Here is a 23,878-nt window from a genome sequence, read left to right on the forward strand (position 1 = left end):
TTACTGTGACTGAAGTCACCCGGAGATGAGCTGATTTATTGCCAGGACATCCATGTCCTTAAAGATAAGAATGTTCCAATGTGGTTAGCTAAAAATGTCATAAGATAGTTCACAAGGCCATCATCCAGAGTTTCAAATGAACAGATATGCCACTTTTCCAGTTCGTTCTTGTTGCAGGGCTCGTTGACAGGAATTAGAATTTGACTATAGAAAACCATGCCTTTGTTATGTGTGACATGACAATTGGAGAGAAAGAAGATTACACAGGCAGCCAAATTCTGATCTTTTGCCCAATTATTGTCAAAAGAGCTGATCTGATTGGTCAAAAGACCAATGAGCAGCTAAATATCCGAATTGGGCTGCCTGTGTAAATGTAGCCAAGGAAGAGGTATGGAAAGAATGTCACCATGCAGGTTTGCAGATAGTTACCACGTTTCCATCCAACCATTTTTCTGTGTAAAAGGTAAGTGGTATGTAGGAGGGCATTTTCATCTCCATGTGGATTTCCACAATGATCACATAACCTTTCACATGTCAAATCATGTGGTTTTGGAACACTTCATAAGTGATGATATTTCACATTAACCTTCACATGTGAATTAAAATGTTCACATAATGCACTGCAAGCAAAAATGTGTCGTTAGGATGTCCCTGGAACATCCTGAAATAGCCACAGTGTTCTCAACTTACAAATGTGATGTACATGATTACATTGTGTATGTATATTTATACAGTCATTATTAGTCAACATGTTCTCACCCGGGATTTGGACTCATAACTTCTTAGTTCCCGGTATTCTGATTCTCCTGCTATGCCACCATGGCTGTATGAATAACTGAGTTCACCTGTACACTGAGTTCACCTGTACACTGAGTTCACCTGTACACTGAGTTCACTTCCGACACTTTGGACTTCAAAGTAAATCTCAGCGTTGTATGAAGAAAAACTATTTGATTTATCATAGTGATTCAGGAGTAACGTTTAAACATAATAACATTAGACAACTATACCAAAAAAAAGCTCTAATTGCTGAAATAAGTAAATAGAATCAATGATGAGAGAATAGTCAGATGAACTGATAAATAAAATAGCAGTGCAGATGACACTCTTTTGCTAAGTGCAGAGATGTTTTATAGGTACTGAATCTGATGGGCCTTCTGAGAAGGTTACAGGCTTTGTGGTGCAGCAGAAACATCAGCATACCCAGGTGGGGTCATGTTGAAAAGTCACTACTACGTGATCATGCCAAATGTAATCATATTGTCAATGATACAAGATTTGTACACCATTTTAGCTGAACAGCATACCACTAACTTAAAACCTCCATTTCATTACTTTTCTTACAACAACAAAAAATCACATGAAGAGAATAACATGTTTTCACTCATTTCAATTTTCACGTGAAAATTAAATGAGCATTTTTACATGTGAAAACTTAACTTTCACATGTGGAATTGCATTTTCACATGTCAAAAACTGTCACTTGAAAAACTAACTTGCACTTTAACGGGAAAAACTTTAAAAAGTTGTCACATAGTTTCATGGTATGAAATTTTACATCCCCATGTTGTCACATTTATTTAACATGAGATCATGTTTTCATATGTGTAGTTTCATGTTGTCACATGTTTCTTTTCCATGTTGTCACATGTTATCACATTAACGTCACATAAGATCACATATGAAATCTGGTTTTTCCTGTAAGGGTACTGCAGTCACTATCACTACTATAACGTATTTCAAAACTATAAATACTTTAAGACAAGCTATCAAGCACACAAATGTTCTTTAGGAAATGTACTTTTGTAGTTTGTCTATTTCTTCCACTCACTCTAAGCACTTAAACCGCTTACGCATTCAACACTAAACAACAGCCCCAACTTCGATTGCTTGAGATTTTTCCCCTTCTATTTATACCTTTTCTACTACAACATTTCTTAAGTGCATTTCACCACATGCATTTCAATGGCAATACAAGTGCCTGTAACACTTTATTTTAAGGGTCCATAATAAACCATTTAAAAGGCATTTGCTGACCATTTATTAATCATTACTCCCACTTTTGTAAACGTTAGTAAGCTAATTATTCACACGTATATATATTTCCTTTAACATCCTGTGTTGTGTGCTTGTTCTTTTACCAGGTACTACAGAATGTCTACCAATGGCAGGCCCATCTTTTTTACACTGGTCACTCCAAACATTTATGGAATATTTATATACATAGCACTCACTTTAGATGAAAGAATGCACAAATACTTCACTTGATTAGTAAATGGTTTATTCATGTGGGAGTAATGCTTAATAAATGGTGAACAAACCATTTATAAATGGCTAATAAATGGTTTATTGCAGACCCTTAAACTACCACTTGAATGGTCAAACCTTAATGCTACTCCTCTTGAACCGTTTAAGCTATCAAAACCAAACAAATGTTGAAATATGCAGACTGAAACAATATAATAATTGCGCACAGCTTTTTGATACTATTTATACTTTTCGAACCAGAAACATTTTAAATGTGCATTACAATGGTAACATTAAGAAGCCAGCATACATCCAAATGAGGAAAAAATATATTACCCTTCAGAAATACTTGTAATAGGCCTTTGATTATTGATTACATTTAAAAAAAAAGTAAGGGCAGATTGCATCATCTGTGGATCTATTGAGGGGGTATGCAAATTGGAGTGGGTCTAGCGTTTCCGGATGAAGGAGTTGATATGAGCCATCACTGGCCTTTCAAAGCGGTAGTCATTTAGGCAGGTTACCTACGCTTTCTTGGGCACAGGGACTTTGGTTGTTTTGTCTGAAATGGCAAAATGTATCAACTTGACCAATCCACATTTTGTATTTTGCCCTCAAAAACATATATTTTTTAAAAGATCCAATGTTTTGTGGATTTTCTATGTAACTTTATTTTAGTAATATATTGTTGTCCTTTATGGCTTAACTTGGAGACATAACCAGGGTTTAAATTGGACCCAATCTGCCAGGTAACACTCCAAATGAATGGCTCAGAAATAAGAAATAATCATTTTTAACACACTTTAATTATTATACTCAGATAGGCTAAGTTGCCTTTTTACAGAATGGCGTTACAGAATTTGCACTTCCAAATGTGGAAACATTGCTACTGCAGCATGCTAACAACACCTTTTCACATGTGAGGTGAATAACACTATTTCACCATCACACGTGAAAGGGAGATTTTCACCTGTGGAGTTTTCGTACATGTGAAAATGCAAATGTGATTTTTACATGATTGTTTTTTACGTGTCTTGGTGTGGGCTCTGGAGTGGAACAGCGGTCTAATGCACTGCATCACAGTGCTATAGGTGTCATTACAGACCCTGGTTCGATTCCAGGCTGTATCACATCCGGCTGTGATTGGAAGTCCGATAGGATGGCACACAATTTGATTTTAAAATGTTGAACTGCATATCTAAAATTCACATGTTGAAGTGAAACAGCTCATTTCACATGTGCAACTGCAACTCACATGGAAAGTTGGTGTTAACACCTGAACTCCACATTTTATACATGTGAAAATATGGTTTCACGTGAAATTTAAGCTCAACATGTGAAACTGCAAATTTTACGTCCTTTTTTGTAAAGGGAGTATGCAACAGAAAAATCAAAGAATCCCACTGTTGAATAGTTGAACTATTCAATTGTTCAGCCTATAATATATTCCTCTGGAAGGCGTATTCAAATTGCGAGTGCTGCACAGGGAGAGAAATATGTATGCCCTGTCACTCACTGTACAACATTCTTAATGCAGTGGCAGGAAAACACACCTTTGTAAGCAGTTTTGATGGTCACTGTTAGAAGAGGAGAATCACTTGTCTTTCTACTGTTACTACAGATGTAGGATATTCATTTCACCTGTATTGTCACAGCAAAATAATCCTGCAGCAACAGGATTTGAATATTTAGTCCATTGGCTGCGTGCCAATGGAATGTTCTTTTTTGGGGGGGGGCATTCAAGTCATTAATGTGATGCTAACTTGTAACAAGATAGCCTAATGTTTATACTTTAGAGGTTTGTGATCTAGCCAATGATTAGCCTAATGTTTATACTTTAGAGGTTTGTGATCTAGCCAATGATTTGCCTAATGTTTATACTTTAGAGTTTGTGATCTAGCTAATGATTAGCCTAATGTTTATACTTTAGAGGTTTGTGATCTAGCTAATGATTAGCCTAATGTTTATACTTTAGAGGTTGTGATTTGGCTAATGATTAGCCTAATGTTTATACTTTAGAGGTTGTGATCTAGCTAATGATTTGCCTAATGTTTATACTTTAGAGGTTTGTGATCTAGCTAATGATTCGCCTAATGTGTATACTTTAGAGGTTGTGATCTAGCTAATGATTAGCCTAATGTGTATACTTTAGAGGTTGTGATCTAGCTAATGATTAGCCTAATGTTTATACTTTAGAGGTTGTGATCTAGCTAATGATTAGCCTAATGTTTATACTTTAGAGGTTGTGATCTAGCTAATGATTAGCCTAATGTGTATACTTTAGAGGTTGTGATCTAGCTAATGATTAGCCTAATGTTTATACTTTAGAGGTTGTGATCTAGCTAATGATTAGCCTAATGTTTATACTTTAGAGGTTTGTGATCTAGCTAATGCTTAGCCTAATATTTATACTTTAGAGGTTGTGATCTAGCTAATGATTAGCCAAATGGGGTAAATGCAGATGGGTAACCCTCAGGCTGTTTATTTAAAGACACTATGTTGCATCAAATGGGCTACATCAGGCGATAATGATAACCCCTGCCTGATAGTATTGTCCAATATGTTATTGGGCTCATTTCTGGAGGGGGAAAGTATATTTTAAATGTCAGCATAATTTTATTTTCATTCATTTTGGAGCAGAGTGCCCCTTTAAAAAGTAACCAGAACTGACTTTCTCACAGTTACTAACTTTCTCCCCAAAAAGTGTAGGTCCCCCCATGACCTACAGTATGATGTGATAAGTGTTGCTGTCAGTATTGTTGTCAGGAGGTTTAGGCACCTCCTAAATCCCAATTTGACCTTACTTCTTTAACATCAAATGAATGAACGTAATTGCAGTATTCTGACCTCATAAACCACCATGTTTTTGTTTGTTGTTGAAATATATACATTTGAGTTGTTTTGATGTTGGAAGGTAAACAATCTCTCTAAATTGTCTATCAAATATAAATGTGGTTCCATGTCTCAGTTTGGCAACCCTTTAAGCCCTATGTTGCATTTTTGCAGCACTTACAAATCTAACTCTAGCTCTGGCTCAGAATGTTTGTTTCTGAAATGTATATATTTTTTTTACATAATCACTACATCTTAGAGAAGATAGGAAAAAATATTTAGTTTAATGTACTTGCATGGATGGCTTACAATATATGCTTGTTTGGTGGACTGGTGCAGTCTTAGACGAGTGGACAGGTTTCTGATGTTTCAGAGTTTACTGATGCCACAATAATCATACAGACACACGACACATACTGCTCAGAGATACATCTGGGTCTAAGGAGATGCAATAGGTAGTGTTTGTCATGATGTTTGAGTTTAGGACCTGTACACAATACCATTTTTTGGAAGCATTGCATTTGTTCAACCATGGGTCTTAAGGGTTAAGCTATGAACTTCAATCCAATGTTGAAATGTGCAGACTGACTCAACTCAGATGGCTTGCATACGGCTTGTTGATACTATTTATACATTTTGGATTTATAACCATTTAACATTTGCACAAATTAACATGGGTTTGAATGAGAAGCATACGAATACAGTGGTAGCTATTCAAAACGGTCCTGCTCCTTGGCTACAAGACCAACTTTAAGATGCTTAGGCTGTCCTAACTTCAAGTTCTCGAAAACCTTTAGAAACTATAATGACAAAACATTAGGAAAACACTCACTTCCCATGACATAGACTGACCAGGTGAATCCATGACATAGACTGACCAGGTGAATCCATGACATAGACTGACCAGGTGAATCCATGACATAGACTGACCAGGTGAATCCATGGCATAGACTGACCAGGTGAATCCATGACATAGACTGACCAGGTGAATCCATGACATAGACTGACCAGGTGAATCCATGACATAGACTGACCAGGTGAATCCATGACATAGACTGACCAGGTGAATCCATGGCATAGACTGACCAGGTGAATCAATGACATAGACTGACCAGGTGAATCCATGACATAGACTGACCAGGTGAATCCATGACATAGACTGACCAGGTGAATCCATGACATAGACTGACCAGGTGAATTCAAGTGAAAGCTATGATCGTTTATTGATGTCACTTGTTAAATCCACTTCAATCAGTGTGGATGAAGAGGAGTAGACGGGTTAAAGAAGGATTTTTAAGCCTTGAGTCAATTGAGACATGGATTGTGTATGTGTGCCATTCAGAGGGTGAATGAGCAAGACAAAAGATTCAAGTGCCTTTGAACGGGGTATGGTAGTAGGTGCCAGGAGGGGGGGGGGGGGGGAGGGGGGGGTGCAACTCAATATTAGGAAGGTGTTCCTAATGTTTGGTATACTCTATGTATATAGATATAATGCTAATAAACTTGAAGCATTTCAGCTACAAATACCACTTTAAGATTTTAAAAACGTTAAATTATACAGAGTGGCTAAAGATACTGAGATTTCTGCGCATGTGCAGGATCGAGTCCTTTCAGCTGTTGCCTTAGTGCTCACTCATTTCGTGACTCCCCTGCCGCTTGTTCAAACAAACTTAGTTCATTGTCTGTTGTAACAGTAATCAAAGCAAACATGAGAACGACACAACATGCAGTCTAGCAATTTCATGTTCTTTTTTCAGGAGAGGAGTTGGCCTACATGCAGCTATTTAGGCAAGCTAGATATACACAGCATATCAAAAAGCAAGCCACAGACAGGCAGTAAGTAGCAATTCGATGTGCAAGCATTTTCTATAGGGAGACAGAGTTCTTATTTTAGCAACTGGCTATATGGCAGCATAACTATAAAGATTACATCATCACAAAAAACGCTTTTAGTTTTTCCCCAATGCAATGTGTAGACTGTGTCTTCCCTGCGCAACGGCAATATCCGTTACAACAGACAGATAGCCTTCATATATATATACACACACACACACACACACAGAGAGGACAAAACATTAGGAACACCTGCTCTTTCACTGACAGACTGACCAGGTGAATCCAGGTGAAAGATATGATCCTTTATTGATGTCACTTGTTAAATCCACTTCAATCAGTGTAGATGAAGGGGAGTAGACAGGTTAAAGAAGGATTATTAAGCCTTGAGACAATTGAGACATGGATTGTGTATGTGTGCCATTCAGATGTTTTGTACCCTCAGTGTTTATATTTTTTGAATGTTTGTTCAAGTCGCCAACAGGTTTTTATTTCAGCTGTTCAGAAATATGAGGCAGAGACATAGGTAACATCATCATCTCGGTCAAAGTGGTTGAGGCTTCAGAAGAGGGTGACTAAAGCATCAAGTAAAGAGACAGACTTGAATGTGTGTATTAAATAACACATGCGCAGAACATGATTCTGATTATTCGTTTCGGGAAAAAAGTTTCCAGAACATGAATGTACTGTGAGCATTTTGTTGGATGGTGTATACCATGTGTAAATAGGATACCATGTGTAAATAGGATACCATGTGTAAATAGGATACCATGTGTAAATAGGATACCATGTGTATTCTGGAAATAGGATAAAAAAACTTGACATTTTAAACTTGACCTGTACAAGCTAGAGACACCAAACCAACTTTCACATCTTCAGTCTATCTTATCCTATCAACCATAAATACTTCAAGACAAGCTAGAAAGCACACACATTGTCTTAGGAAGAGTCCTTTTCTATTTCTTTTAACTGCAATAATGAGTTTTTCACTACTGTGGGCTTATGCCAATCATGGACATTTCTTAGCTTTTTCCAACATCTTTTTTCCAACATCATGACTGTCACTGTGTAATATACTGTTATTAATCTGCATAAGAAATTAGGATTATAAGAAATTAAAGTCAACCCACTGGCAGTTTATCTTCAATGTGTCCATTATGAATCTTTTATGGACAGACTACGTAAACATAAAAAAAACGAATTACGTGAGATTTTAGTTCTGGGTAAACCGAGATTGGTCCTTTATAGATCGCAAAGTGTAAAGGGGCAATCTGCAGTTCAAAATATTACAAAGCAGCCACCCCGCAACTTGTATTTGTAAACAGCTGAGGGGCTTGAGTAATGTAACCACTCACAAATTCATAGACAAAGCTATGGATGCAAGGACTTACCATCCATGAGATTGAAATGACAGTTTAACCCTGTTTTAAAGCTATAGTGGTTGTTTACATGGACTTTGTTTACAAACATTGACGTTAAACAAGCTTATATTTTGTCTTCTGATGGGTTCCTACAGTTGAACTAAGCTCATGGGGCTTTGATAAAGGATATTATCCAAGAATCAATGGCTATATATCAATCATTTAACGGTCCAAAAATGGATGTAGTAACTGCGGATTGTAAATGCCATCTGTAAATGGCACAAACACAAGTTATTAAACAAAGTCATGTTATGTTGACTTTATTTTCTGTATAGATTTGAATATTATACAACCAATTTTTGGGCACTGGAAAGTTACATTTTTCATGAGTGAAAATAGAAACTGTCATGATTTTGCGCTAATAGAGTCAGACAATTATGTCCTTACAATAGTTTTGATTTAGATTGACAGAAATGTCAAACCGATTTATGCAACTTCACCTCCATGCCACATGCAATTGTTTCTAGTCACAACACTAGGCTGTTGAATGAACGTCATTCCAATGTTTTGGACTGCGGTTCAATGAATCCCCACATCAGACCACTTATTGGCGCAACAGGTTTCAGGAGCTAGGGCTAGGGGTTTACTCAGAAACACTGACCCATCTTCAACAATAACATGTCAACCCTTTGACCGAGTCTGCAATCAGATACACCCAGCATTGTCTAGGACTTGCACGCCATTGACAGACTAGCCAGATTGTTACGTCCATTTTTACCTTAGAACTGGTTACATTTTTTCCAGCCCCATCCTTCAGCTATTTACCAAGTCAGTGGCAGGGTGACCACTTTGGTTACATTTCTCCAGCCCCATCCTTCAGCTATTTACCAAGTCAGTTGCAGGGTGACCACTTTGGTTACATTTCTCCAGCCCCATCCTTCAGCTATTTACCAAGTCAGTGGCAGGGTGACCACTTTGGTTACATTTCTCCAGCCCCATCCTTCAGCTATTTACCAAGTCAGTGGCAGGGTGACCACTTTGGTTACATTTCTCCAGCCCCATCCTTCAGCTATTTACCAAGTCAGTGGCAGGGTGACCACTTTGGTTACATTTCTCCAGCCCCATCCTTCAGCTATTTACCAAGTCAGTGGCAGGGTGACCACTTTGGTTACATTTCTCCAGCCCCATCCTTCAGCTATTTACCAAGTCAGTGGCAGGGTGACCACTTTGGTTACATTTCTCCAGCCCCATCCTTCAGCTATTTACCAAGTCAGTTGCAGGGTGACCACTTTGGTTACATTTCTCCAGCCCCATCCTTCAGCTATTTACCAAGTCAGTGGCAGGTTGACCACTTTGGTTACATTTCTCCAGCCCCATCCTTCAGCTATTTACCAAGTCAGTGGCAGGGTGACCACTTTGGTTACATTTCTCCAGCCCCATCCTTCAGCTATTTACCAAGTCAGTGACAGGGTGACCACTTTAGTTACATTTCTCCAGCCCCATCCTTCAGCTATTTACCAAGTCAGTGGCAGGGTGACCACTTTGGTTACATTTCTCCAGCCCCATCCTTCAGCTATTTACCAAGTCAGTGGCAGGGTGACCACTTTGGTTACATTTCTCCAGCCCCATCCTTCAGCTATTTACCAAGTCAGTGGCAGGTTGACCACTTTGGTTACATTTCTCCAGCCCCATCCTTCAGCTATTTACCAAGTCAGTTGCAGGGTGACCACTTTGGTTACATTTCTCCAGCCCCATCCTTCAGCTATTTACCAAGTCAGTGGCAGGGTGACCACTTTGGTTACATTTCTCCAGCCTCATCCTTCAGCTATTTACCAAGTCAGTGGCAGGGTGACCACTTTGGTTACATTTCTCCAGCCCCATCCTTCAGCTATTTACCAAGTCAGTTGCAGGGTGACCACTTTGGTTACATTTCTCCAGCCCCATCCTTCAGCTATTTACCAAGTCAGTGGCAGGTTGACCACTTTGGTTACATTTCTCCAGCCCCATCCTTCAGCTATTTACCAAGTCAGTGACAGGTTGACCGCTTTGGTTACATTTCTCCAGCCCCATCCTTCAGCTATTTACCAAGTCAGTGGCAGGGTGACCACTTTGGTTACATTTCTCCAGCCCCATCCTTCAGCTATTTACCAAGTCAGTGACAGGGTGACCACTTTAGTTACATTTCTCCAGCCCCATCCTTCAGCTATTTACCAAGTCAGTGGCAGGGTGACCACTTTGGTTACATTTCTCCAGCCCCATCCTTCAGCTATTTACCAAGTCAGTGGCAGGGTGACCACTTTGGTTACATTTCTCCAGCCCCATCCTTCAGCTATTTACCAAGTCAGTGGCAGGTTGACCACTTTGGTTACATTTCTCCAGCCCCATCCTTCAGCTATTTACCAAGTCAGTTGCAGGGTGACCACTTTGGTTACATTTCTCCAGCCCCATCCTTCAGCTATTTACCAAGTCAGTGGCAGGGTGACCACTTTGGTTACATTTCTCCAGCCCCATCCTTCAGCTATTTACCAAGTCAGTGGCAGGGTGACCACTTTGGTTACATTTCTCCAGCCCCATCCTTCAGCTATTTACCAAGTCAGTGGCAGGTTGACCGCTTTGGTTACATTTCTCCAGCCCCATCCTTCAGCTATTTACCAAGTCAGTTGCAGGGTGACCACTTTGGTTACATTTCTCCAGCCCCATCCTTCAGCTATTTACCAAGTCAGTGGCAGGGTGACCACTTTGGTTACATTTCTCCAGCCCCATCCTTCAGCTATTTACCAAGTCAGTGGCAGGTTGACCGCTTTCGTTACATTTCTCCAACCCCATCCTTCAGCTATTTACCAAGTCAGTGGCAGGTTGACCACTTTGGTTACATTTCTCCAGCCCCATCCTTCAGCTATTTACCAAGTCAGTGGCAGGGTGACTGCTTTGGTTACATTTCTCCAACCCCATCCTTCAGCTATTTACCAAGTCAGTGGCAGGGTGACCACTTTGGTTACATTTCTCCAGCCCCATCCTTCAGCTATTTACCAAGTCAGTGGCAGGTTGACTGCTTTGGTTACATTTCTCCAGCCCCATCCTTCAACTATTTACCAAGTCAGTGGCAGGGTGACCACTTTGGTTACATTTCTCCAGCCCCATCCTTCAGCTATTTACCAAGTCAGTGGCAGGGTGACCACTTTGGTTACATTTCTCCAGCCCCATCCTTCAGCTATTTACCAAGTCAGTGGCAGGGTGACCGCTTTGGTTACATTTCTCCAGCCCCATCCTTCAGCTATTTACCAAGTCAGTGGCAGGTTGACTGCTTTGGTTACATTTCTCCAGCCCCATCCTTCAGCTATTTACCAAGTCAGTGGCAGGTTGACCACTTTGGTTACATTTCTCCAGCCCCATCCTTCATCTATTTACCAAGTCAGTGGCAGGGTGACCACTTTGGTTACATTTCTCCAGCCCCATCCTTCAGCTATTTACCAAGTCAGTGGCAGGGTGACCACTTTGGTTACATTTCTCCAGCCCCATCCTTCAGCTATTTACAAAGTCAGTGGCAGGGTGACCACTTTGGTTACATTTCTCCAGCCCCATCCTTCAGCTATTTACCAAGTCAGTGGCAGGGTGACCACTTTGGTTACATTTCTCCAGCCCCATCCTTCAGCTATTTAACAAGTCAGTGGCAGGTTGACTGCTTTGGTTACATTTCTCCAGCCCCATCCTTCAACTATTTACCAAGTCAGTGGCAGGGTGACCACTTTGGTTACATTTCTCCAGCCCCATCCTTCAGCTATTTACCAAGTCAGTGGCAGGGTGACCACTTTGGTTACATTTCTCCAGCCCCATCCTTCAGCTATTTACCAAGTCAGTTGCAGGGTGACCACTTTGGTTACATTTCTCCAGCCCCATCCTTCAGCTATTTACCAAGTCAGTGGCAGGGTGACCACTTTGGTTACATTTCTCCAACCCCATCCTTCAGCTATTTACCAAGTCAGTGGCAGGGTGACTGCTTTGGTTACATTTCTCCAACCCCATCCTTCAGCTATTTACCAAGTCAGTGGCAGGGTGACCACTTTGGTTACATTTCTCCAGCCCCATCCTTCAGCTATTTACCAAGTCAGTGGCAGGTTGACTGCTTTGGTTACATTTCTCCAGCCCCATCCTTCAGCTATTTACCAAGTCAGTGGCAGGTTGACCGCTTTGGTTACATTTCTCCAGCCCCATCCTTCAGCTATTTACCAAGTCAGTGGCAGGGTGACCACTTTGGTTACATTTCTCCAGCCCCATCCTTCAGCTATTTACCAAGTCAGTGGCAGGGTGGCCACTTTGGTTACATTTCTCCAGCCCCATCCTTCAGCTATTTACCAAGTCAGTTGCAGGGTGACCACTTTGGTTACATTTCTCCAGCCCCATCCTTCAGCTATTTACCAAGTCAGTGGCAGGTTGACCACTTTGGTTACATTTCTCCAGCCCCATCCTTCAGCTATTTACCAAGTCAGTGGCAGGTTGACCGCTTTCGTTACATTTCTCCAACCCCATCCTTCAGCTATTTACCAAGTCAGTGGCAGGTTGACCACTTTGGTTACATTTCTCCAGCCCCATCCTTCAGCTATTTACCAAGTCAGTGGCAGGGTGACTGCTTTGGTTACATTTCTCCAACCCCATCCTTCAGCTATTTACCAAGTCAGTGGCAGGTTGACCGCTTTGGTTACATTTCTCCAGCCCCATCCTTCAGCTATTTACCAAGTCAGTGGCAGGGTGACCACTTTGGTTACATTTCTCCAGCCCCATCCTTCAGCTATTTACCAAGTCAGTGGCAGGGTGACTGCTTTGGTTACATTTCTCCAACCCCATCCTTCAGCTATTTACCAAGTCAGTGGCAGGGTGACCACTTTGGTTACATTTCTCCAGCCCCATCCTTCAGCTATTTACCAAGTCAGTGGCAGGTTGACTGCTTTGGTTACATTTCTCCAGCCCCATCCTTCAGCTATTTACCAAGTCAGTGGCAGGTTGACCACTTTGGTTACATTTCTCCAGCCCCATCCTTCATCTATTTACCAAGTCAGTGGCAGGGTGACCACTTTGGTTACATTTCTCCAGCCCCATCCTTCAGCTATTTACCAAGTCAGTGGCAGGGTGACCGCTTTGGTTACATTTCTCCAGCCCCATCCTTCAGCTATTTACCAAGTCAGTGGCAGGGTGACCGCTTTGGTTACATTTCTCCAGCCCCATCCTTCAGCTATTTACCAAGTCAGTGGCAGGTTGACCACTTTGGTTACATTTCTCCAGCCCCATCCTTCAGCTATTTACCAAGTCAGTGGCAGGGTGACCACTTTGGTTACATTTCTCCAGCCCCATCCTTCAGCTATTTACCAAGTCAGTGGCAGGGTGACCACTTTGGTTACATTTCTCCAGCCCCATCCTTCAGCTATTTACCAAGTCAGTTGCTGGGTGACCACTTTGGTTACATTTCTCCAGCCCCATCCTTCAGCTATTTACCAAGTCAGTGGCGGGGTGACCGCTTTGGTTACATTTCTCCAGCCCCATCCTTCAGCTATTTACCAAGTCAGTGGCAGGTTGACCGCTTTGGTTACATTTCTCCAGCCCCATCCTTCAGCTATTTACCAAGTCAGTGGCAGGGTGACCACTTTGGTTACATTTCTCCAGCCCCATCCTTCAGCTATTTACCAAGTCAGTTGCTGGGTGACCACTTTGGTTACATTTCTCCAGCCCCATCCTTCAGCTATTTACCAAGTCAGTGGCGGGGTGACCGCTTTGGTTACATTTCTCCAGCCCCATCCTTCAGCTATTTACCAAGTCAGTGGCAGGTTGACCGCTTTGGTTACATTTCTCCAGCCCCATCCTTCAGCTATTTACCAAGTCAGTGGCAGGGTGACCACTTTGGTTACATTTCTCCAGCCCCATCCTTCAGCTATTTACCAAGTCAGTTGCAGGGTGACCACTTTGGTTACATTTCTCCAGCCCCATCCTTCAGCTATTTACCAAGTCAGTGGCAGGGTGACCACTTTGGTTACATTTCTCCAGCCCCATCCTTCAGCTATTTACCAAGTCAGTGGCAGGTTGACCGCTTTCGTTACATTTCTCCAACCCCATCCTTCAGCTATTTACCAAGTCAGTGGCAGGTTGACCACTTTGGTTACATTTCTCCAGCCCCATCCTTCAGCTATTTACCAAGTCAGTGGCAGGGTGACTGCTTTGGTTACATTTCTCCAACCCCATCCTTCAGCTATTTACCAAGTCAGTGGCAGGGTGACCACTTTGGTTACATTTCTCCAGCCCCATCCTTCAGCTATTTACCAAGTCAGTGGCAGGTTGACTGCTTTGGTTACATTTCTCCAGCCCCATCCTTAAGCTATTTACCAAGTCAGTGGCAGGGTGACCACTTTGGTTACATTTCTCCAGCCCCATCCTTCAGCTATTTACCAAGTCAGTGGCAGGGTGACCACTTTGGTTACATTTCTCCAGCCCCATCCTTCAGCTATTTACCAAGTCAGTTGCAGGGTGACCACTTTGGTTACATTTCTCCAGCCCCATCCTTCAGCTATTTACCAAGTCAGTGGCAGGGTGACCACTTTGGTTACATTTCTCCAACCCCATCCTTCAGCTATTTACCAAGTCAGTGGCAGGGTGACTGCTTTGGTTACATTTCTCCAACCCCATCCTTCAGCTATTTACCAAGTCAGTGGCAGGGTGACCACTTTGGTTACATTTCTCCAGCCCCATCCTTCAGCTATTTACCAAGTCAGTGGCAGGTTGACTGCTTTGGTTACATTTCTCCAGCCCCATCCTTCAGCTATTTACCAAGTCAGTGGCAGGTTGACCACTTTGGTTACATTTCTCCAGCCCCATCCTTCAGCTATTTACCAAGTCAGTTGCTGGGTGACCACTTTGGTTACATTTCTCCAGCCCCATCCTTCAGCTATTTACCAAGTCAGTGGCAGGGTGACCGCTTTGGTTACATTTCTCTAGCCCCATCCTTCAGCTATTTACCAAGTCAGTGGCAGGTTGACCACTTTGGTTACATTTCTCCAGCCCCATCCTTCAGCTATTTACCAAGTCAGTGGCAGGGTGACCACTTTGGTTACATTTCTCCAGCCCCATCCTTCAGCTATTTACCAAGTCAGTGGCAGGGTGACCACTTTGGTTACATTTCTCCAGTCCCATCCTTCAGCTATTTACCAAGTCAGTGGCAGGGTGACCACTTTGGTTACATTTCTCCAGCCCCATCCTTCAGCTATTTACCAAGTCAGTGGCAGGGTGACCACTTTGGTTACATTTCTCCAGCCCCATCCTTCAGCTATTTACCAAGTCAGTTGCTGGGTGACCACTTTGGTTACATTTCTCCAGCCCCATCCTTCAGCTATTTACCAAGTCAGTGGCAGGGTGACCGCTTTGGTTACATTTCTCCAGCCCCATCCTTCAGCTATTTACCAAGTCAGTGGCAGGTTGACCACTTTGGTTACATTTCTCCAGCCCCATCCTTCAGCTATTTACCAAGTCAGTGGCAGGGTGACCACTTTGGTTACATTTCTCCAGCCCCATCCTTCAGCTATTTACCAAGTCAGTGGCAGGGTGACCACTTTGGTTACATTTCTCCAGTCCCATCCTTCAGCTATTTACCAAGTCAGTGGCAGGGTGACCACTTTGGTTACATTTCTCCAGCCCCATCCTTCAGCTATTTACCAAGTCAGTTGCTGGGTGACCACTTTGGTTACATTTCTCCAGCCCCATCCTTCAGCTATTTACCAAGTCAGTGGCAGGGTGACCACTTTGGTTACATTTCTCCAGCCCCATCCTTCAGCTATTTACCAAGTCAGTGGCAGGGTGACCACTTTGGTTACATTTCTCCAGACCCATCCTTCAGCTATTTACCAAGTCAGTTGCTGGGTGACCACTTTGGTTACATTTCTCCAGCCCCATCCTTCAGCTATTTACCAAGTCAGTGGCAGGGTGACCACTTTGGTTACATTTCTCCAGCCCCATCCTTCAACTATTTACCAAGTCAGTGGCAGGGTGACCACTTTGGTTACATTTCTCCAGCCCCATCCTTCAGCTATTTACCAAGTCAGTTGCAGGGTGACCACTTTGGTTACATTTCTCCAGCCCCATCCTTCAGCTATTTACGAAGTCAGTGGCAGGGTGACCACTTTGGTTACATTCTCCAGCCCCATCCTTCAGCTATTTACCAAGTCAGTGGCAGGGTGACTGCTTTGGTTACATTTCTCCAGCCCCATCCTTCAGCTATTTACCAAGTCAGTGGCAGGGTGACCACTTTGGTTACATTTCTCCAGCCCCATCCTTCAGCTATTTACCAAGTCAGTGGCAGGGTGACCGCTTTGGTTACACTTCTCCAGCCCCATCCTTCAGCTATTTACCAAGTCAGTGGCAGGGTGACCGCTTTGGTTACATTTCTCCAGCCCCATCCTTCAGCTATTTACCAAGTCAGTGGCAGGGTGACCACTTTGGTTACATTTCTCCAGCCCCATCCTTCAGCTATTTACCAAGTCAGTGGCAGGGTGACTGCTTTGTAGCAAAGCGGCATGAGGAATACGTGGAAGAAGTGCATGGATGTATGCCTGCCATTAGGTAGTCCATGCAAATGTGCTGTTTTTCTGATGAAGTACAGAGTGAACAGTGTCAATATGGGCCCCCTGCCCAGAGAATGTCCATGTGCTGTTGTGGGTGAACAAAGTGGAGTGGTGAAGCAGTATAGTGGAAAAGGTGAAATATCACACTATTACATAACAAAAACATTGAAACATCACTCAACCTCTCATCCATAAGATGGTTTTCATGGACAAATGTCAGAATGACTAATGATGTTCAATTCTATTCTAATTTATTCTATATTCTTCTTCTATTCTGTTCTTTTCAAAATGTCCATTAGAATGTCTATTAGAATGTCTATTTTCCATCCTCAATAACTGACAGTTCTATTTTTATTTTCAGCCTTATGGGCCATTTCCTGATTCATCTCCCTGACCTCCAACCCCACCCCCACCTCCCCGCTATGAATCCCCAAGACTGCACCTCCATCCCTGGGGATTTCAACCTCTCCTCCTCCTCCAGGGGCTACTCCACGGTCACCAACCTCTTCATGAATGAGTCCGGCGAGAGCGCTCCCTTCCAGGACAGCAGCACCATTATCACCGCAGTAATCTCTATGACTGTATTCATGGTGGGCCTCCTGGGCAACACGCTGGCCATCTACGTGGTCCTGCGCTATGCCAAGATGAAGACTGTCACCAACATGTACCTTCTGAACTTAGCCCTGGCAGATGAATTGTACATCTTAGGACTTCCCTTCCTGACCACCCAGAACGTGCTCTCTTATTGGCCGTTTGGGCAGTTTCTGTGCCGCGTGGTCATGACGGTAGACTCCATCAACCAGTTCACCAGCACCTTCTGCCTGACCGTGATGAGCATTGACCGCTACCTGGCCGTGGTGCACCCCATTCGGAGCGTCAAGTGGCGGCAACCGAAGGTGGCTAAGATCATAAACGGGTTGGTGTGGGTGGTGTCGTTCGTGGTGGTGCTGCCGGTCACCATCTACTCAGATGTTCAGGACCGCTTCAACTCGTGCAACATGAGCTGGCCTGATCCCCAGGAGCTGTGGTCAACGGTCTTCATCCTCTACACGGCCATCTTGGGCTTCTTCGTCCCCCTGCTGATCATCTGCCTCTGCTACCTGCTCATCATCATCAAGGTATAGTTGGGTTGTACTCTAACCCACATCCTCTTCAGTCTTATGTTGTTCATTGTTTGTTCATTGTTTAAGGCCCCTTCCATTTGTTTGAGAACCCATTCCATTTGTTTGAGGATCCATTCCATTTGTTTGAGGATCCATTCCATTTGTTTGAGGATCCATTCCATTTGTTTGAGACCCCATTCCATTTGTTTGAGACCCCATTCCATTTGTTTGAGACCCCATTCCATTTGTTTGAGGATCCATTCCATTTGTTTGAGACCCCATTCCATTTGTTTGAGGATCCATTCCATTTGTTTGAGACCCCATACCATTTGTTTGAGACCCCATTAGAATTTATATTAGAATGTCTATTTTCCATCCTCAATAACTGACAGTTACATTTTTATTTTCAGCCTTATGGGCCATTCCATTTGTTTGAGACCCCATTCCATTTGTTTGAGGCTCCCATTCCATTTGTTTGAGACCCCTTTGAGACCCCATTCCATTTGTTTGAGACCCCATTCCATTTGTTTGAGACCCCATTCCATTTGTTTGAGACCCCATTCCATTTGTTTGAGGATTCATTCCATTTGTTTGAGACCCCATTCCATTTGTTTGAGACCCCATTCCATTTGTTTGAGACCCAATTCCATTTGTTTGAGACCCCATTCCATTTGCTTGAGGATCCATTTGTTTGAGACCCCATTCCATTTGTTTGAGACCCCATTCCATTTGTTTGAGGATTCATTCCATTTGTTTGAGACCCCATGTTATGGTGCGTGAATGAGGACCCAAAAGCGAATTAACAAACAGAGTACTTTAATGACGAACATACGTGGGCTCAGATGGACAGGTAGATTCCGACAGGACAGGACAAGGTTGCAGCACACACGATGATAGTCTGGTTCAGGCATGAGACACATAAACAAACAAACAAGAATCCGACAAGGACAGGAGCAGAAACAGAGACAGATATAGGGACCTAATCAGAGGGAAAAAGGGAACAGGTGGGGAACGGGGTGAATGGGTAATTAGGAGGAGACAAGGCACAGCTGGGGAAAAGAGGGGGAGAAAAGGTAACATAACAACGACCAGCAGAGGGAGACAGGGTGAAGGGAAAGGACAGAGACAAGACAACATGACAGTACCCCCCCACTCACCGAGCGCCTCCTGGCGCACTCGAGGAGGAAGCCTGGCGGCAACGGAGGAAATCATCAATCAGCGCACGGTCCAGCACGTCCCGAGAGGGAACCCAACTCCTCTCCTCAGGACCGTACCCCTCCCAATCTACTAGGTACTGATGACCACGGCCCCGAGGACGCATGTCCAAAATCCTACGGACCCTGTAGATGGGTGCGCCCTCGACAAGGATGGGGGGGGGGGGGGGAAGACGAGCGGGGGCGCGAAGAACGGGCTTGACACAGGAGACATGGAAGACCGGGTGGACGCGACGAAGATATCGCGGCAGAAGAAGTCGCACTGCGACAGGGTTAATGATTTGAGAGATACGGAATGGACCAATGAACCGCGGGGTCAACTTGCGAGAAGCCGTCTTAAGGGGAAGGTTCTGAGTGGAGAGCCAAACTCTCTGACCGCGACAATATCTAGGGCTCTTCACTCTACGCTTATTAGCAGCTCTCACAGTCTGCGCCCTATAACGGCAAAGTGCAGACCTGACCCTCTTCCAGGTGCGCTCGCAACGTTGGACAAAAGCCTGAGCGGAGGGGACGCTGGACTCGGCGAACTGAGATGAGAACAACGGAGGCTGGTACCCGAGGCTACTCTGAAAAGGAGATAGCCCGGTCGCAGACGAAGGAAGCGAGTTGTGGGCGTATTCTGCCCAGGGGAGCTGTTCTGACCAAGACGCAGGGTTGCGAAAAGAAAGACTGCGTAAGATGCGACCAATAGTCTGATTGGCCCGTTCTGCTTGACCGTTAGACTGGGGGTGAAAGCCGGAAGAGAGACTGACGGAAGCCCCAATCAAACGGCAAAACTCCCTCCAAAATTGAGACGTGAATTGCGGACCTCTGTCCGAAACGACGTCTGACGGAAGGCCATGAATTCTGAAAACATTCTCGATGATGATTTGTGCCGTCTCTTTAGCAGAAGGAAGCTTAGCAAGGGGAATGAAATGAGCCGCCTTAGAGAACCTATCGACAACCGTAAGAATAACAGTCTTCCCCGCTGACGAAGGCAGTCCGGTGACAAAATCTAAGGCGATGTGAGACCACGGTCGAGAGGGAATAGGAAGCGGCCTGAGACGGCCGGCAGGAGGAGAGTTACCGGACTTAGTCTGCGCGCAGACCGAACAAGCAGCCACGAAACGACGCGTGTCATGCTCCCGGGTGGGCCACCAGAAACGCTGGCGAATGGAAGCAAGCGTACCCCGAACGCCAGGGTGACCGGCTAACTTGGCAGAGTGAGCCCACTGAAGAACGGCCAGACGAGTAGGAACGGGAACGAAAAGAAGGTTCCTAGGACAAGCGCGCGGCGACGGAGTTTGAGTGAGTGCTTGCTTTACCTGCCTCTCAATTCCCCAGACAGTCAACCCGACAACACGCCCCTCAGGGAGAATCCCCTCGGGGTCAGTGGAGGCTACTGAAGAACTGAAGAGACGAGACAAAGCATCAGGCTTGGTGTTCTTAGAGCCCGGACGATAAGAAATCACGAACTCGAAACGAGCGAAAAACAGCGCCCAACGCGCCTGACGCGCATTAAGTCGTTTGGCAGAACGGATGTACTCAAGGTTCCTATGGTCAGTCCAAACGACAAAAGGAACGGTCGCCCCCTCCAACCACTGTCGCCATTCGCCTAGGGCTAACCGGATGGCGAGCAGTTCGCGGTTACCCACATCATAGTTACGTTCCGACGGCGACAGGCGATGAGAAAAATACGCGCATGGGTGGACCTTGTCGTCAGAGAGGGAGCGCTGAGAAAGGATGGCTCCCACTCCCACCTCTGACGCGTCAACCTCGACAACGAACTGTCTAGAGACGTCAGGTGTAACAAGGATAGGAGCGGATGTAAAACGATTCTTGAGGAGATCAAAAGCTCCCTGGGCGGAAACGGACCACTTAAAGCACGTCTTGACAGAAGTAAGGGCTGTGAGAGGAGCTGCCACCTGACCGAAATTACGGATGAAACGACGATAGAAGTTCGCGAAGCCGAGAAAGCGCTGCAGCTCGACGCGTGACTTAGGGACGGGCCAATCAATGACAGCTTGGACCTTAGCGGGATCCATCTTAATGCCTTCAGCGGAAATAACAGAACCGAGAAATGTGACGGAGGAGGCATGAAAAGTGCACTTCTCAGCCTTCACGAAAAGACAATTCTCTAAAAGGCGCTGGAGGACACGTCGAACGTGCTGAACATGAATCTGGAGTGACGGTGAAAAAATCAGGATATCGTCAAGGTAAACGAAAACAAAGATGTTCAGCATGTCTCTCAGGACATCATTGACTAATGCCTGAAAGACAGCTGGAGCGTTAGCGAGGCCGAAAGGAAGAACCCGGTATTCAAAGTGCCCTAACGGAGTGTTAAACGCCGTCTTCCACTCGTCCCCCTCCCTGATGCGCACGAGATGGTAAGCGTTACGAAGGTCCAACTTAGTGAAAAACCTGGCTCCCTGCAGGATCTCGAAGGCTGAAGACATAAGAGGAAGCGGATAACGATTCTTCACTGTTATGTCATTCAGCCCTCGATAATCTATGCAGGGGCGCAGAGACCCGTCCTTCTTCTTGACAAAAAAAAACCCCGCTCCGGCGGGAGAGGAGGAGGGGACTATGGTACCGGCGTCAAGAGCTACAGACAAATAATCTTCGAGAGCCTTACGTTCGGGAGCCGACAGAGAGTATAGTCTACCCCGGGGGGGGGTGGTTCCCGGAAGGAGATCAATACTACAATCATACGACCGGTGTGGAGGAAGAGAGGTGGCCCTGGACCGACTGAACACCGTGCGCAGATCGTGATATTCCTCCGGCACCCCTGTCAAATCACCAGGCTCCTCCTGTGAAGAAGAGACAGAGGAAACAGGAGGGATAGCAGACATTAAACATTTCACATGACAAGAGACGTTCCAGGAGAGGATAGAATTACTAGACCAATTAATGGAAGGATTATGACAAACTAGCCAGGGATGGCCCAAAACAACAGGTGTAAAAGGTGAACGAAAAATTAAAAAAGAAATGGTTTCACTATGATTACCAGAAACAGTGAGGGTTAAAGGTAGCGTCTCACGCTGAATCCTGGGGAGAGGACTACCATCCAGGGCGAACAAGGCCGTGGGCTCCTTTAACTGTCTGAGAGGAATGTCATGTTCCCGAGCCCAGGTCTCGTCCATAAAACAGCCCTCCGCCCCAGAGTCTATTAAGGCACTGCAGGAAGCTGACGAACCGGTCCAGCGTAGATGGACCGACAAGGTAGTGCAGGATCTTGAAGGAGAGACAGGAGTAGTAGCGCTCACCAGTAGCCCTCCGCTTACTGACGAGCTCTGGCCTTTTACTGGACATGAAGTGGCAAAATGACCAGCGGAACCGCAATAGAGACAGAGGCGGTTGGTGATTCTCCGTTCCCTCTCCTTAGTCGAGATGCGGATACCTCCCAGCTGCATGGGCTCAGCACCCGAGCCGGCAGAGGAAGATGGTAGTGATGCGGAGAGGGAGGCGACGGAGAGCGCGAGCTCCTTTCCACGAGCTCGGTGACGAAGATCAACCCGTCGCTCAATGCGAATAGCGAGTTCAATCAAGGAATCCACGCTGGAAGGAACCTCCCGGGAGAGAATCTCATCCTTTACCTCTGCGCGGAAACCCTCCAGAAGACGAGCGAGCAAGGCCGGCTCGTTCCAGCCACTGGAGACAGCAAGAGTGCGAAACTCAATAGAGTAGTCTGTTATGGATCGATTGCCTTGACATAGGGAAGACAGGGCCCTGGAAGCCTCCTCCCCAAAAACAGATCGATCAAAAACCCGTATCATCTCCTCCTTAAAGTCTTGATACTGGTTAATACACTCAGCCCTTGCCTCCCAGATTGCCGTGCCCCACTCACGAGCCCGTCCAATAAGGAGAGATATGACGTAGGCGACACGAGCAGTGCTCCTGGAGTAAGTGTTGGGCTGGAGAGAAAACACAATATCACACTGGGTGAGGAACGAGCGGCATTCAGTGGGCTCCCCAGAGTAACACGGCGGGTTATTGATTCTGGGCTCCGGAGATTCGAAAGCCCTGGAAGTGGCCGGTGGATCGAGGCGGAGATGGTGAACCTGTTCTGTGAGGTTGGAGACTTGGGTGGCCAGGGTCTCAACGGCATGTCGAGCAGCAGACAATTCCTGCTTGTGTCTGCCTAGCATCGCTCCCTGGATCTCGACGGCTGAGTGGAGAGGATCCGAAGTCGCTGGGTCCATTCTTGGTCGGATTCTTCTGTTATGGTGCGTGAATGAGGACCCAAAAGCGAATTAACAAACAGAGTACTTTAATGACGAACATACGTGGGCTCAGATGGACAGGTAGATTCCGACAGGACAGGACAAGGTTGCAGCACACACGATGATAGTCTGGTTCAGGCATGAGACACATAAACAAACAAACAAGAATCCGACAAGGACAGGAGCAGAAACAGAGACAGATATAGGGACCTAATCAGAGGGAAAAAGGGAACAGGTGGGGAACGGGGTGAATGGGTAATTAGGAGGAGACAAGGCACAGCTGGGGAAAAGAGGGGGAGAAAAGGTAACATAACAACGACCAGCAGAGGGAGACAGGGTGAAGGGAAAGGACAGAGACAAGACAACATGACACCCCATTCCATTTGTTTGAGACCCCATTCCATTTGTTTAAGACCCAATTCCATTTGTTTGAGACCCCATTCCATTTGTTTGAGACCCCATTCCATTTGTTTGAGACCCCATTCCATT

General features: G+C 44.9%; 1 protein-coding gene across 3 annotated transcripts in view; it reads left to right on the top strand.

Annotated features, from left to right (window-relative positions):
• Window positions 1-23,878, top strand: part of LOC118937771 (somatostatin receptor type 5-like) — a 37,295-nt gene that overhangs the window by 4,718 nt on the left and 8,699 nt on the right. For all 3 annotated transcript variants that reach the window (XR_005035184.1, XM_036939029.1, XM_036939028.1), the window contains exon 2: window positions 17,232-17,988. Coding sequence is in view for 2 of the 3 variants with exons in the window: in XM_036939029.1 (XP_036794924.1) it covers window positions 17,236-17,988 (753 nt within the window). In the remaining variant the exon portion in view is untranslated. The remainder of the gene's footprint in view (window positions 1-17,231; window positions 17,989-23,878) is intronic.

The sequence above is a fragment of the Oncorhynchus mykiss genome, chromosome 12 (genome assembly GCF_013265735.2).
Source record: "Oncorhynchus mykiss isolate Arlee chromosome 12, USDA_OmykA_1.1, whole genome shotgun sequence".
NCBI lineage: Eukaryota > Metazoa > Chordata > Actinopteri > Salmoniformes > Salmonidae > Oncorhynchus > Oncorhynchus mykiss.